Genomic DNA, 17,009 nt, shown 5'->3' on the forward strand with positions numbered 1-17,009 from the left:
TAAATGAAGTCCGGGCATGGTGGTGCACACCTTTAATCCCAGCACTCAGGAGGCAGAGGCAGGCGGATCTCTGTGAGTTCAAGGCCAGTGGGCTACAGGGAGACCCTGTCTCAAAAAAAGACCAAAAAAAGACAAAAAAAAAAAATTAAAAGTGGATGTCTACTGAACAAAGGCACAGAGCTACCACACAGAACAGGTTCACTGCTTTAAAAAGAGGCATCTTTCATATCTTTAGTTGAGAAAGGACTACATTAGGTGCTGATATCTTTGTTAGAGTACATAGATGCATTCAAAGAGCATTATGTTCTAACACAAAATAATGAGATGTATATGGGATACATATTTGTATGTGCATGTACATGCACAAGTATATAAAGATTCACATGCATACTTATGCTTCTTCTTTCCATCACAAGTAGTATATTTAAAGTTAATGTCTGTTTTGAGGTAGAAAATAGCTAGGTTCCTATTACAGTTTTCTTCCTCAAAGTTGTCTTTTGGAAAGATTCACTTCTGAAGGCCAAGAATCTGAGCAATAGAAGGTAGGAAAGAGCAGGCAACAGAATTACAGCCCAAAGTATGAATTCAAGCTTTCAGGTTGCAGTTAGGAAACTGTCGCAGATAGTATGGAATAAAACACAGTTCAGATCAGTTGATATTTACCAAATTGTCACTGAAATATAAAAACCTAAGCAGGATTCAAATAGAAAAGATAAAGAACCTAAGTTCAGATGCAGAGACAGCCCTGCAAGCCTGAGGCTAAACTAACATGAAAGGGCAACTCATATCACAGGGAGAAATAACCAGTTGTCCCAGAAGCCTTGGCAAGGAATGTCTGAAAAGTACCGGGAGACTAAGAGGTGATGCTAACCTCATTATTCCAGATTTGCAGCCAGGTCTTGTAATAATTATTATGCCCCAGTTTTGGAACATTTCAGTTTTCTTCACCAATGAGTAGAAGTCAAGTTTTCATTGCATGATGGGCAGATAAAATAATTTCTATTCAAATGCAATCTAATGACTACACAATGCCTTATCAGAAATTCTAAAGAAAAGTAAGATATTTTGGATGTGGGGTTCATAGTAATGTGCCTAAGAAGGGAGCATGCTTCTGTCCTCCTGTCTTATCCTCACCCTTATAACATTAATCCAGTCACCAGCAGAATCCAAAATTTTTCCTTTTCAGAAAATAAAATCCTTGGGAAATGGAAGGGAAGATAATTGAAGGAGACAAGGTAGCTGGAAAGAGAATTTTCTTCTTGAAAAGTAAAATAAGCCACATGTCTACATGTATGTCTAGACCTATATCTACAATGAACTTGCTTAGTTTCCATGCTGACCATCTTTCTGCCTCAGTATTTTATTAGTATTTAAACTTGGTTAGATCCTACATCCTTTAGGTAATTACTTAGGGGAAAAAATTCTGTATCATAATTATACTCATATTTCATTCATAATTATTCTGATTTTATCTTCTCAGAAGTACTTATTAACTGTCTTTTGTGTCACTTTTTGAGAAAACAAAATAAAGCCACCTTTGTGATCTGTAAAATGTTTGCCTTCTCAGTTCACAAAATGTGAGTTACGCTGGCTGAGTCTGGATAGGTATGACTAAATCACAGTAATTAACTGTTTCATGAACAGGACTTATTCATAATAAAAAAAGATTCTCAACATACCTCATGGAGCCGGAGGTCCTTCTCATAAACAAGCTTTTTTACGAAAGCTGCTATAAATACAATCCAAGCCACCATGAGCACAATCGGAAGGGAGTAAGAGACACTGGTGAGGAAGCTGTGGAGGGAAAACAAAAGAATCCAGTGACTGAAAGACCATAGTCTTTGCATATTGTAATGTGGTGGGGAGCACACCCCTCTGGTGTGGAAATTACATTCCCATTAGGAAATGAAACTAACCATTAACGCAGCCCCATTATTTATGCGAGGGGAAGCTGGCTTAACAGCTTGCTTCCCATCTTGTGGGGATGCTACAAAACTGAAAACACAGGGCTGGAGAGATGGCTCAGTGGCTAAGAGCACGGACTGCTCTTGCAGAGGACCTGGGTTTGATCCCCAGCACCCACATGGCGGCTACAAACTGTCCTTAACTCCAGTTCCAGGGGACTCTGAAGTCCTGTTCTGACTGCTACAGTGTTGTACGACACAGGTGCACCTATAAACATGCAAACAATACCCTCATACACAGAAAATAATAATAAAATATTTTTTTTTAAAGTGAAAACACAGTTCTGGGTGTAAATATTCGTGGAACACCAGGCCACCATAATTCATCAGTTCACTGTGTAGGAATGTGTCACTATCAGAAGGATGGGTGTGTCTGAGACGAGTTGCACTATTTTTTTTTTTTTTTTTGTTTTTGCTTCCAGGGGTAGACATTTGTAGAACATTTGTTCAATGAATTTCATCTTGGACCAGGCCCACTCTTAATGTAGTTTCTAGCTCTAGAATTGAACAAAGGCTTCTATTCACTAATAACAAGACTCTTGTATTGTTTCTGACAAGCAATGGTGTGTTTTAGGTTTGGAATAGTACTGAGAAAATGCTAACCTTATCATTGGAAGGCCCAGGGCAGGGTCAACTATATATCTGAGTCAAATTACTCAAGCTTTCTGAATTTTAGTTTCATTTGAAAATATGACAGTGAGACTGCTTCTATTGAACCTGCAGGGGTTTTGGGGGCAGAACAAATAACATATAGAGGTTTTTTTATATGAGTTTAAATTTATACCTTGGTCTTACTCCCCTTAAAAAAATGAAGGTTTTATTAGCTTCATTCTTTAAAGAAACTTCAAGGCACGCCCCTTTTTAGGCCCTAAGCAAACAGCAGAGTAGTGGTGAATATCTTCCATTCCGTTTGATATGTCTGAAGCTATGAGCAGAAGGGATTCTCAAAACTGGCTGATCACGAGCCAGTCCTGCAAGTATGGAGACTTACTTGTCTTTCATGAAGCAGGGATAAGGAACTGCTTGAACCTGAACTGCGATTTCCTGTGAGTTCCTTCCTGTTTGCAATTCAACGATTGCTCTCTCAATACTATCCTGTAAATAAATGAAAGCTCGACCATAGATCTGGTTGTGGGATGGAGAATTGTGCGGCCCTGGGGCCCAGATCTTGGTTCTTATGCTTCTTGTGGTCTGTGCTGTCTTCAGACTCATGCGGATGGTGTATTTTATGACAGGAGGAAGAGAGATGTTTTCAGAGTTGTAGCGTCTGTGTGAGCTTCTGTTAGATGAAAGCTTAAAGATAACGCCTAAAAATAAAACAGCAATAACAGCAGAAAGGTTACTTTGTGGGTGGTATTACTCACTGTTCAGAGGGTACTTAGAGGGCAGCCAAGTAGTCAATTGAGTTAGTAACGGGACAGTGGATTCAGGCTCCTGATTTAGAAGGATGGTTAATAAGAGGTGCCAACCTCAAGGGTTCAAAGCTAGAGTTTAAAAATATAATCACAAACTAAGTAGTTACATTAAATATATCACTCTAAGCCACTTAATAAAATTATAAAAACACCATCCTACTTTTAAATGAATGAACTTGACTGATGATGCAGATGGACTCAGCTTCACCCTATAAAGACATAATGCTTTCCATTCTTAATTTTAACTGTACCAGTAAAATAAGACCTATATTGAAGGTTTATCTTACTTAGACAGTATCGTTGGCTGACTTCATGAAAGGGTCTCATTTGTACCAACATCACAAAGGGTCGTGACCTTCAGACTACTTTTTTGAGTTCTAGATGAAAGAGGTAAGGAAAAAATTTGACCAATTTTACTACAAAGAGAAACTCAAATCCTAATGGAACTGCACTTACTTCCAAAGAGTTCGTTGCTTTTGTAGAGCTTTTGAGCCTCGGTCTCCATCTCCTCTATGGTTTTTGATGCCTGAATACGGTCATATAATACACAGGAGGAAATGTTTACTGTCAGGGAAGACAGTGTGTTAAGCTGATCAATAATGTCGATGTTGTTCTCTAGCTTAACCCTGAGACTGTCTAAAGAAGCAAGGCAAAAGAGATTAAAAAAATATATTATCAACTTTATTCTAAAAGCAGTAAGACAAAATGCTGATATTTTGGCACATGTTAAACATTAAACTAGATTATAAACAATGAGATGCTGTAGAATTTACTTTAAAAACATCTAGTATTCTACACCCAGGAAAACGAGTCCAGTCTACAGATAAATGTTAAGCCAGTCAGAAATATAGCTAACCCAGGTTCAAGAAAGAAAGACAAGATAATGCAAAAGTACATTCTGCCACAATTTAAATAATAAAAGACTAAGGATGTATACATCTGAAACATTGTATTCATATAATGACTGGGGAGATGGCTCAGTGGGTAAAGTACTTGTTAGGAAAGCATGTAGACCTGAGTTTGGATCCCCAGCACTCATGAAAAAGCCAGACATGGCAGCATGTACACTGGCTTGGGGGGAATGGAGACAGGGGAGGTAGGTGGTTCCCTGGAACTTTGCAGGCCAGTCAGTCTAGCTCAATTGGCAAACTCCAAGTTCAGTGATGGACCATGCCACAAAGACATAAGGTGGAGAGCAATATAGGAGTACACCCAATATCTATTTCTACTTCCATATGCATACTCATGTACACACACACACACACACACATCTTATATGCATATACCACACACACAAAATAAATATATAGATAAATGTATGTAGACATGTAGTAATAAAGACTATGGGCTAAATATTACAGTTTTAAATAAAACAAAAATGCCTCCTTTGGATAAGGAATGTGATAATGTGATTGCACAAACTGAAACCAAGGGAAGTCTATGCAGAATAAGAAAAAGAATTTCAGGGCATCCACTCGTCCCCGTTAAGCTGGGCTACAGAAACATTTAAGATGCCTGAAGAGCTGTGCTGAATATTAAAACTTTATTACACTGTGGTAGGAAATCTCACATAGACTAAGAGTACAGCTCAGTGATACAGCACTTGCCTAGCATGCACAAGGTCCTGGATTTGATCTCTGGCACCATCATCATAAATAAACAATGATACCTTACATGACTCATCTCTATTGATAACTGAATTAATCTAGACAAAATGTTCAAGATTTAATTTTAAGTAATTACTCTGGAAGAAAGAGGATTTAATTGCTCTTCAATTTCATGATTCCTTGTGAGAAAATCAACAGGGACGAAGGGTAAACATGAAATTACAAGTTAACAAATCATTTGATCGATTAAATTTTTACTAACTTGATCATCATGAAGACTGAGCTGTGACCATCATAAATTTTTCCTCTCATAACCAAAATAAGACTTGTTACTTGTAGAGGGGCAACTTTTGAAATGCACTGCTTTTTACAATTTACAGGGAAATGTTTTATTTCATGGAGACGCTGGTGGGGGAGGGGTACATTGCTATTGAAGAGTTTGGCCTCCAGTGGACACAGGAAATCAACAAAACACTGAAGGATTCTGTAGGCATGCTGGTAGACAGAATCAAAGAAATGCTTGCGAGGGGCAGCAGTGCCCCCAATTTGAACTCTATAACCTCTTATAGAGTAAGTTGTATATCTAATTATAATACAAGTCTCATTGACGTGTGTGTGTGTGTGTGTGTGTATGTGTGTGTATACATATGTGCATGTGTATTCAGTTTTGAACATCAAACCCAGGGCTTTAAGTATGCCAGGCATGCTATATTTATTTTAATCTGATTTTAAATTTTAAAACTTATCTCCTATTTTAAAAGTTATGAATGATAAATTTATTCAAGAACTTTACAGTTTATCCCCGACACTTTTGTCAAATGATTTCTTACCATTTACTTTTAGAAAATAAATCTCCTAATACCTTTCTTTAACCAAATTGGGTTGATTATCATAAATGCATGCAATTATATATCATACAGCTCTCTACAAGTATAGAAATACCACCCGCCACCACCAGCTCACTTCCTAAGTCATTTATGCCCCAGAGGTGCTGGGAAGGAAGGGTATTTGCTCTGTTACTGCCAAATTCTGGTGCTCCCAATCCCTTTCTCATCTCTGTGGTTGCATAGCAACAGTGAGTCAGCCACAGCTGGAATTAGATGTCTTGCATCCTTTTGGTTGAAGGTAGGGACTTGGCCACAGGAATGCAGAGGTTCAGACAGCTTCCTTTGACCTTCTGTGGTCTGTTCCCTTTATATGATCATGAGAAGAATACCTTGAATACTGACTTAAGCTTAGTTTCTTTTGAGTCTCCACATTTGCCTTTGTTTTGCTTTTACTAACTTTTCCAATTACATTTCGGGTTAGTCAAGTGATACTAAGGTCAGTGGAGATCAAATGTTAAATGCTGCCAGAAAGCATTTTATCTTCCTGCCAGTGTAAGGACTTACTTCTTGTCTAGTTCTCAAGGAAGAAAAAAAAAAGTTCAAAATGTACTGCCTTGCTGCTCACTGCCTGCTTAGGATTGCAAGGAAGGCTGCATTTACACCACCTAACCCTGCTGTAAAATTATTGAAACCAACTGTGATTAGGGAATGTGCAAATAAATAATCACTACTACTTCTAATTAACCAAGAATATGGATGGACATGTCTAGGTTCTCACTTTTCTTCCAATAACTAGCAAGAAATTAATACAGACAAAAAGGGAAAGAAGTTCTCACCCAGGCCCGTGGGTTTTATTTGTTTTATTTTGGATGAACCTGCAAATGAAAGTTCCACGTGACTGAACTCACCAAGGTCGTCTATCTGCTTCAGAAGTTCAACAGCATCCAGTCCCACGGAGAACTTTACAAAAACTTGCACAAAAGGGTTCCTTAGAGTATTCTAAAAAACAATAATAGGAGTCAGTTTCACTGCAAGAAGAAAACGTGTTCAATGGTTGTCACTCTAAACACAATCTTGGAACAAAGAATTAACCACCACTGAGTATTATCAATATACCCACTTGGGAAGGCTCGCATAAAATGGCTTAAAAGACTGGGCTTTTGTCTTTAATGTAAATTGGTCAAATTTCTAAAAATGTCCTGAGGATCATAATTTTCAACATCAGAAAATTATACTCAATTTAATAGAATTTTTGAGCTATTACATAATTTTTTAAAATATATATACTATATGTTTATATTATATGGTTCAAGGATATCATTCATTCAAATAAGACAAATATAAGCAACTATTGACATTCACAAGGTCTGCAAGGCCTGTGATTTATGACTGAATCCCAGCTATGCCTTTCCATATATGAGGCTTTGTACCCAGTTCTTCCCAGCCTCAGGTTATCTTTCTGTGAAGTGGGGATAAATACTCATGGGAAAAGTCAGTGTCCACTATTATAATACTATATGGAAAAAGAACAACTAGATGAACTTGGAAAAATAAATTGAAAGACCTCTGTGTCTCTATCCATAGATCAATGATAATTTAAAAAATTGCCTTAAAATTCAAATGCTTTTATTGTTTTTTTCCAACCTCAGAGACATAACTTTTACCCTTTAGTACGTGCTAGCCCATTTTACTATGTGCTAGGTTCTGTTATGTAGATTTTTGCTTGTTTTCCATTTATTTTTCAACCATGCCTAAAGTATGTACTATCATTACCCTTTTTCTATATCTTCTGAATACTTTTTGTGCTGGTGATTGAACCCAGGGCTTCAGTGGGTGTTAAGCAAGTCTTGTGCCAGCATGATATATCTTGGGTTAATGCTTCAAATATCAAACTCTGTACATTTACAACACTAGGTTTTTCCTCAATAATTGAGAATTGTCCTGTTCTAGAATAAAGATCCTTTCATTGGATGATGAACCCCCTGTGAACACAGTCACAGAGGTGCTACTAAACACTGCCCTTTGGAGCTATTGTGATTGTCCTTTTTTAACTAAGCACTTTAGCTAGTAAAAATTTCCCTAATAAAATGTGTTCAGGTTTTTCTTTTCCTCTTCACAGGTAAAAGGAGAAAAGAGTAGTCTTCCGCTTAGGGGAATACATATAACAAATTCTATTCAAGAAGCCTTTGTTATCTGAGATGCATTAGAAAAATCCACTCAAATGAGTGTGCTTAAACTTAGAACCAAAATTGAATAGTCAGATGAAAAGTTTACTTTGCTTTATAGTTATTAGATGTATTAATGCTTTTTATATTTATTTAATTATTTATTTTCTAATCCAGGTTGTAATTGTAGCTATGTATCCATTGTTGGTCAAAGCTGAAGAAAGCTGCTTCGGGGTATAATTTTCCTGACAAACGTGTATGAAATGAATCATTCATTCTCTGTTCAAATTCCTTATCATGACAGCAAAGAAGAGAATGTGGGGGCGGGGGCAAGAACATTCTCAGGTTACATCAGTTTTCTAAGGCTGTCTCTGCCATGCAAGCCCTTCTCTCATGGATCGCCTTGATTACATCATTCTGGCCAATTTTCTTTTCTCCAAGTGATAATAGGCCAGCCCTGCTGTGTGAGCTTTACTTGTCAAAAGCTCTGTTTGTGATTGGAACATTTCCCTACACTATTCACAGCATCTTTAGAAAAGCCTGCATCTTTTTACAAGAATTGCAAATTATAGTTTTCAAACCAATGTGCATTGTATTGGAGTTGCAATGTCAAATCCTTACACTAGACTGGACATCAGGAGGAGCTGAGTGAAGACTCAGTTCTGAAGGGGCTAATTTATTAAAACATGTCTTTTTTTCCTGGTAAATGTTTTTCTTCTTTACATGAACTTTAATTTAAGACACTTACCTAACTCCCTTAATGAGCACACCTTGTGTACAATATGTCAAAATGAATTTGGAATTTGGTAATATGTATGTTACATGTTCTGACAAAATAAGTCCACAAATTTAATGTTTTACAGACTATTAAAACTTTAGAAATTCTAATTCAGTTAAAACATCAAAATGTAATTTAACAAGCGTATTTTATAGCATCTTGTTTTTGAATAGCTGATTATATCAGTATTTACACCAATGTGTAAGACATTTTATCTCTGAAGCAGAGAGGAGGGGCAGAACCAGGAGAAAAGGTGGTTATAAATGTGACCAAGTCTGTTGTGCCATTTCAGATCCTGCCTCTGGATGGGGAGCAGGTCATTATAATCTCTTGAATATGAATGTTAAGTTACTAGCTTCACATAATAAAGGTAATTAAAACCTCAAAGAGTTATAATTCCCACTAAGGTGAATGACAGAGTGGTCTGTACCTGGAGCATTGGAATCGTCTGGTTTAGCAGGTGGAAGGAATTCATGAAGATTGGTGACTTATCCATCCACTCTTGAGATTTTTCTCTTAATTCTGCCAGCTGCCTCAGAGTTACATTGGACTTAATAAAAAAGAAAGAAAAGAGATCAGGTTCATTATCATGTTTTATTATTTCAAATTGTATCTTAAAATTGTTTTGTTTAGAAAGTAGCAAAAGGTAGAGTTAGAAAAGAAGTATTGTCAGACATTTTCAATGTGTTCAAAAGCTTTAAGTGGCAAATTTTATAAGAATCAAGATCATTTATAAAAATTCTGGAAAACTTATAACTTGCTTCATGTCCAAGGTGAATTTACAGTCAAAATGGAAGTTTCCCTAGAGTTTTCAGTAAGTTTTTATTTTTACCCATGATAAACTTCACTTTACTATTTAAGAACATCCAAGTTCAGGAATATAGGAATAACATTCTTTTTAAGTTAAAGCTTTTAAGTTATAATACAAAGTGGGAAGGATATCCTTGCATGTTGTTGCTGGGAAGAAGTATGTTGCTGGGAATAGGTATGTTGCTGGGAACAATCTCATAAGAGCTATTAAAATAAAGTACAGTCAGGCATGGTGGTGCATGTATATAATTCCAGCACATGGGAAGCCAAAGCAGGAGGACCTTAAGAGTTCAAGGCCAGCCTGTGTTACACAGGGAAGAGCCTATATCAAGTAAAATAAAATTAAGATTAAATAATATAAAGTAATAAAATATCCTCCAGTCTCCCTATCTTAGACATCAATCTCACTGCAATATAAATACCATTACCTCATCAGCATATACACAAGGTTTTTGGTGGCCACATTGTTTACACTAGCCCAAGAACATACACTGGAAACAAGATGAATGCCCAACACCTGAGAATCGGATAAACAAATTTCATGGCACGAAAAAAATTACAGTCTTTGAAAAGAAAAAGCTAAGCTATCTTTATTGAGTTGGAAGAATTTTCACCGTGTATTCCTATGTGGGAAAGCAACATGTAGGAAGAAAGTTACTGTAATGTAATCACATTTTAATAAAGCAAATGACGACCAAAGAACTCTGAATAGGAATGTGTACAGAACATTGTAATCTAGAAAGAATGAGAGAAATCTGTACAGAGTATGGAAAGACATGTGAATGTTGAATGCCAACATGTATGAGCGCAGCTGAGGACAAGAGTAAGATAAAGCAAGGAGAATGAGGGGAGATGAGAGCCAAACACAGTCAAGGCAAGCAAGTATTAAATGTCAACATTCAAAGAAAAAGCCACTCAGTTGTTTCTTCTGGTTCTTTTTTCACAGTCCTAAAGGTAATGTTAGATTCACATAGACTATAGTTTAATGACTAGGTAATATTGAAACAGAGTGTTCCACCCTTCATCCTGTAGTTTTTAAAGGAGTAAGTTTATAATTCAAATCATTAAAGCTCCATTTTTTTTTTGAAAGAGGGTCTCACTCTGTAGGCTAGTCTCGAACTCACAATCCTCCTGCCTCAGCCTCCTGAGTGCTAGGACTACAGACATGCTCCGTATGCCTGACCTGAAGCCAACTTTACTAACTGCTTTTTTATTTCCAGTGCTGGAGATTGAACTGAGGGTCCTTGTGCAGGGCAGGCACATACTCTGCCAAGGACCACTATTCCTACTGTTAAAATCAACTTTACAAATGAGATGCTATTGTGGTTAACTGAGGCAGGTGGTAAGCACAGTTTTCATAATACTGTTTTTCTCAACATGTATCTTTGACATCAATATGCAATGCTAAATTATACAATCAAATATGGAGCCAAGAATCTATGCTTTCAGAATTATTTTTGTTTAAACAACTATATAATTACCCAATGTTTTTTCTAGTATACTTTTTTTAATGTTCTTTCAAAGTCAGACACCAATTGAAAACTTTTTGAGACAAATTGAAAAGTCTAAGGCCTTGCTTTATCCAACTTCATTCTCAAGTGTCAAGATGGTTCATTTCTCCAGGAGTTACCACCTAATATAATTCATCTACATCCTTTCCCAGCCATACAGCTCTAGAACCAAAGTAAAAAATTAAGTGTCTCCAAAACTCAAGGGCAACAATAATGGTAGAGAGACAAAAAAGGATCAGAATCAGCTAAAATGAATGTAGAAGTTGACTAAGACAAAAGCACTCAAAAAAGAAACATTGAGCTATCACAGTCGAACCTTTTCCATAATGGCCTTTGTAACTGGGTTATACGGTGCATATAAAATCTTTCCCAACAACATTGGTTTCAAGAAAGCCCAAATCACAGGTCCAGCAGGCATGTTAATGATGTCTTTATAAAGGGAGAAGCAAAATGGTGCTGGAAATAAAAGTAAAGCAAAATAATTTAATAAACATATTAATAGGTATAATTAATATGCATCAATGATTATAACCTAAAAGAAAGCAAAAAATCATTAGTAGGGACATTCCAAATCTATTTCTTCATAACAAACTGGTACTGAATATTATTATAGTGCCTCAAAATATATATCTTAGCACTTCTTACTCTGTTAACAGATGTGAGGCATCTGGCATCCAAGTAAGAAAGCATAATAACGAATCTTTTTAGGTGAAGAAATTTAACCCAATAAGCAAACCCAAAATAAACGATTACATTTTGCCAAGAGGAGATATAAAGATTGCAAACCATATTTCAGAATTGCTTCCAACAGATCTATTTTACCAGCACTTAATTTTCTAAAAATACACAAAATCCTTCTATTGAGATTGTACCAGATATACAAGAGCTATCCAATAGGTGTTTGTTGAATGAATAAAAGATGAATGAACGAGTCAACCCGATTGCTATACTAAACATCCATATATTATTTGGAAGAGCTCCACTGATCACATTTTGCATCTTAAAGTTTATAGATCAAGTAAACGACTTTGATGCACCACTAAATGTTTATTGCTCTGTTGCATGCATCTGCAATACTATATGTGATATAAATGTCTAATGCTAGAAACTTAGGGAGAAATACTGACCCAAACATATTTAAGGCAAGCTTTCATATTATCTACTGACAAGGAAGTCACTGTTATGATGGATAGATGCTAACCACAGACCTTTTCTTCATGACAATGATTTGGTCAGCGATGGACTGCATATATGACAGGGGTCCTCTATAGTTATGTCACCTGTTGCTGTTGTGGCAATCTAGTTTACACATAGATGTACTCTATGATGTTCATACAATGAATGAGGCACCTAATGACATATTTCTCAGAATGTATCTCTATTACTTAAAGTGATCCATGACTATACAGTGTGTAATTTACAGCATCCAAGACCTCTGAGTCTTCCAAGTTCAGTGACCTTGGCTAGGTGATATAGTCTTTGTGGCCCTCTTGTGCTCACTAAAATGGAATAGGGTCAGTGTTAACTCATAGCACTGTTGTGTTGAGGGCATGAGTTAACATGCAGAGCATGTGGCAAGTCTGAATAAGTGGTTGCTGTTTTTACTCAGAGGTAAAATTAATACTTCATGTATCACAAAAAGCTATGATGAATGGGCAATACTCTCAATTGTCATGAAGAATAATTATCATGTTTGTTTTGAGGTACACTCACTGGCATTTAAGGGAATCCCATATTTTGCAGCAACTTGCTCTTTAGTTAATTTATAAGTTAAAAAATCCTTGGTGTGGTTGCCTTTTGGCTTCTGAGATGCAGGCAGCATGGAAGTTAAGTACTCAGTGGTTATTCCTTGGGAGCACAGTGCTTGAGAGATGGTACTGAACGATCCTGCTGGTGAGTTTATCCGGGTGCTGCTGTACATTGCCTATGAGACAAAACCCCAAGACTTACTAATGTTACCTGAGCTACAGAAAACAAAATAGAAGGAAAAAATGATAACATTTAGAGTATCCACAATTTCCATAATTCCTTTAAAGTAAGAATACAAAATATAAATACAGAATGATAAACCACCAATTTTAGTGCTTTAGGAGAGTTTTCTTCTAGTAACTTTTTTTCTTTAATGTACTACATTGGTAGCTGAATTTATTGCACCCAATCTTAAATAAAAGCCAGTATGACAGGAAGAATTTTTCAGCAGGAACATTACTGAGTGACTTTTCTACCTGTGTTAATGGAACACTTCTGGGCAGGTGCATTTGTTTCAGGGATCTGATTTTATCTAGCAGTGGATGTGTGCCGGAAGCCAACTGATTGAGAATCTCTTTCAGCCTTACGAAGAGTTCTATCATCTTTTCGACTGGCTTTTGATCTTTCCTAGGGAAAAACACCTAATGGAAAGAGAATAAAAATGAATGATTTATGCGGAGGCACTGGAACCTCGTGGCGTGTTAAGAATATAAAACAGCACAACCACTTTGGAAAATGTTTTTGAATGTCTACTAAACAGTTAAACATAGATTTGCCATATAACCCAGCAATTCCATTTCTAGGTATGGACCTCAGCAAAGGGAAATCATAAGCTCACAGCAAATGTCGGTACATGAACATTCACTAGAGCTTCATTTACAACAGCCAAAGAGTAGAAACAATCCAGGTGAAAAAATAAACAAAATATATCTTTAGGGGCTAGAGAGATGGTTCGGCAGTTTAGATTGTATTGCTTTTTCAGAGGATGTGAGTAGAAAAAGTAAAGTAACTGCAGTTAACTGAAGATTTCAAAATGGCTAGTAGAGGGATTTTGAATCTTTCCAAAACAAGTGATGAATATCATTGACTGAATAGTATAGGCCTGCGTTAAAATGCCTCGGGAATCCCATAAATATGTGCAGTTAGTATGTGAGAATTAAAATAAAAATATTTTTAAATCATTGAGTTGTATACAGAAAGTAAATTTTGTGATATATAAATTATACTTCAATAAGGTTGCAAAATTAAATAATTTTAAAAGGCTATTCTATTTATAATTATGTGTGTGTACGTGTGTCTCTGTTTGTGAGTGCAGTGCCTTTGGGAGCCAGAGTTGTTGGATTCCCCTGGAGCTAGAGTGACAAGCAGTTGTGAGCCTCCCCTCATAGGTGCCAGGAAATCAAACTTGGGCAACCACCAAGTCATCTTTCCAGCCCCAAAATATATTGCTTTAAAAGTTAGAAAGGCAAGTGCCGATTGTACAATCCCTCATGTAGATACACACAGATAAATAAATGTGATGATTAGTATAAGAATAAAAAACAAAGTTCTATGCAGAAGGGAAAATATGTGAGGTCTCTAAGGACAAAAAGCTCTTTGCAGTGTCCAAGGACATCAAAATTTACCATGACAAGCACAAGATTTTGCTGGAGACATGGCCAGGCATACACGCCTCTCTCTGGTAAGCAATGGGGATGAAAATGTACCTGTACCAGATACTGTTCTTGGCATTAGAAATGTTTTAGCAGGCAAGGAGGCCCCAATGGAATCTACATACTAAATACGGTAAGCTGAAAATAAATAAATAACAGGTGACAAATACAATAGACAACGTGGAAGTGTGACGGAAAACAGCGTGCAGGCCAGCGGACATGAATGTGCTGCAGGTTGGTGGTCTGGGTGAGGAGCCTTCAGATCCTGGGACCTATATCTCCTGGGGCAACACCACGCGGTACCCATAGCACAGGAGCAGCTAAGTTGGGGCTGCTGCTTTCTGGGTGGTGAGGCGGAAATCACTGGGAGATTGGAAGTAGAAGGGTGACGTGAATGTTGTTTTAAGAGGGTCACTCTGCTGCTTCGGAGGCAGTGGGGAGGACGTTGAGGAGTGCTACAGAGGCCACGGCAGGTGGCAGACAGACACAGTGGGAGACACCATGAGGTCTCAGAACAGGGTTATCTGTAACTAACCCCAAAACATCTTTATCCCCTTAGCGATGGTCGAGCAACAACATACATCAGCACTGTTGTCTCTGACTTTTTTTTAAGAAGGGGGAAAAAGCAGTTTTCAGTGTTTTTCAGAAAATATGAGTACTTTCAGCCCAAATATAGATTTGGGTGGACATACATATTTACTTTCCTATTTAGATTTTCCTTTCCAGTCTATCTTAAGTAGGCACTTACAGAACATCTGCTTAGTGCAGTGGCACTTTTGTTACCTCCTCTCTAATAATGATTGTAAGTGATGGCTGCTTCTAACTAAATCCATGAAAGAAATGCTAACATTTTATTTTTGAAAAACAACAAAAAATACCGTTTTGCTTTTGAAAAATATTTCTGTTAATTTTTATTTTTATCTTGTCAAACTGATGCTTCTTTATTGTAAAAATGATCATAGTTTATATCTTATTATATATTGATCTCAATTCCTGTTCTCAGATACACAGACTGAGATTAACAACACAGTAGCATTAGTTCCCTCATCTGTAAAATGTATGCACTTGCAATATATGGTCTCTAGCAGAAGTCTTGCTTGGCTCCAAAATAATGCCATAAATCCAGGTACTCTATGAATGGGGCTCATCCCTTATGGTATCAGGAAGCATTTGTGATTAAATTTTATTTATTTATTTTTATGTATATGAATGTTTTGCCTGCATGTATATGAGTGAACCATGCATGCAATGTCCATGGAGGACAGAAGACAGCATTGGAGCCTCTGAAACTGTTGTTAGGGAGGTTGCTAGCCATCATGTGGGTGCTGGGAACTGCATCCAGGTCCTCTGCAAGAGTAGTCAGCACTCTTAGCTACTGAGTCATCGCTCCAGCTCCTGTGAGTAAACATTTTTTACAGTAAACCAACATGTAAACATATTTACCAATAGCAACTTGCCTTGTATGTGAAATTGTAAATGTCCAAGTAATGCAGAAGAGTGAGTCCAATGAGGTAGGACTGGTGGGATCTCTCTGGGAGAGGCAGTCTGCAGAATTCCTTCATGGCATCTTCCAGTTTGGGGTTGGTGACATTGGCATCACAAGAATGCAACCAGAACACACGAGAAATTATCTGTAGGTGGGAGGAAGGAAAATAGTTATGAATCATCTGAATGTCTTCTGTCTGGTTTGAGAAGGCTTTTGTGTGCTCTGTATTTTCAAGTAAGACAAATAGTCCCCAGGAATGAAATAACCTTTTTAAAAAAATATTTTATTTATTATTTTTATTTTATGTGTATGAGTGTATTGTCTGCATGTATGTGAGTGCACCTGTGTCATGCAATGCTGCGGAGGTCAGTAGAGGGCTTCGGATTCCCCTGGAACTTGAATTAAGGACAGTTCATAGCCACCATGTGAGTGCTGGGAATCGAACCTAGTCTTTCTTTTCTTTCTCCATTTTCATATGTGTGTGTGTGTCTGTGTGTGTGTGTGTTTTGTGTGAGTATATATGTGCCTCTTTGCACATGGATGGTGGCATGTGCATGTATGGATGTACATGTATGTGAGTTCTCATGCATATGGAGGGCCAGGGTTTCAGGACTCATGCTGCATTGCTTTTCTACTTTATTCAATAATGCAGGGTCTCTCAGTCAAATCTAGAGCTCACTGGTCTGGGTGGTCTCACTAATCAGCTTGCTCTGGGGATCCCCTGCCTCTACCTTCTGAGGCTTGATTTATAGGAGAGCCACCACATCTGCTCGCAGATTTTGCTTAAACAACTGGGAACAAAATAACACTGGGAAAGTTTGGGAGTCTGTGTAAATGGCTAGTGATCCACATTTATTTTAAAGATTTACTCAATTTAAGTTGCATTTCATTCTGATGATCACTGAAAGTTATAGTTTCGCATCATATACTCTATGGCTTCAGAGATTTAAACTAAAGAAGGAGGAGGAGGAGGAGGAGGAGGAGTTTATCATAGTGACAGAAAGTGGATAACCCAAGAAGGAAGGCAATAAGAACCCAAATTCTA

General features: G+C 37.2%; 1 protein-coding gene across 1 annotated transcript in view; it reads right to left on the bottom strand.

Moving 5' to 3' along the window:
• The window catches only part of Abca12 (ATP binding cassette subfamily A member 12), a 168,568-nt gene that overhangs the window by 56,389 nt on the left and 95,170 nt on the right, over positions 1-17,009 (bottom strand). Inside the window, exons 15-23 of the mRNA XM_008825667.2 lie at positions 15,936-16,109; positions 13,303-13,467; positions 12,791-13,001; positions 11,394-11,533; positions 9,187-9,306; positions 6,722-6,812; positions 3,836-4,015; positions 2,956-3,271; positions 1,680-1,794 (exon numbers count right to left, since the gene is read on the bottom strand). Coding sequence (XP_008823889.1) covers positions 1,680-1,794; positions 2,956-3,271; positions 3,836-4,015; positions 6,722-6,812; positions 9,187-9,306; positions 11,394-11,533; positions 12,791-13,001; positions 13,303-13,467; positions 15,936-16,109 — 1,512 coding nt within the window. The remainder of the gene's footprint in view (positions 1-1,679; positions 1,795-2,955; positions 3,272-3,835; positions 4,016-6,721; positions 6,813-9,186; positions 9,307-11,393; positions 11,534-12,790; positions 13,002-13,302; positions 13,468-15,935; positions 16,110-17,009) is intronic.

Source organism: Nannospalax galili, unplaced genomic scaffold (assembly GCF_000622305.1).
Source record: "Nannospalax galili isolate Female #2095 unplaced genomic scaffold, S.galili_v1.0 scaffold127, whole genome shotgun sequence".
Lineage (NCBI taxonomy): Eukaryota > Metazoa > Chordata > Mammalia > Rodentia > Spalacidae > Nannospalax > Nannospalax galili.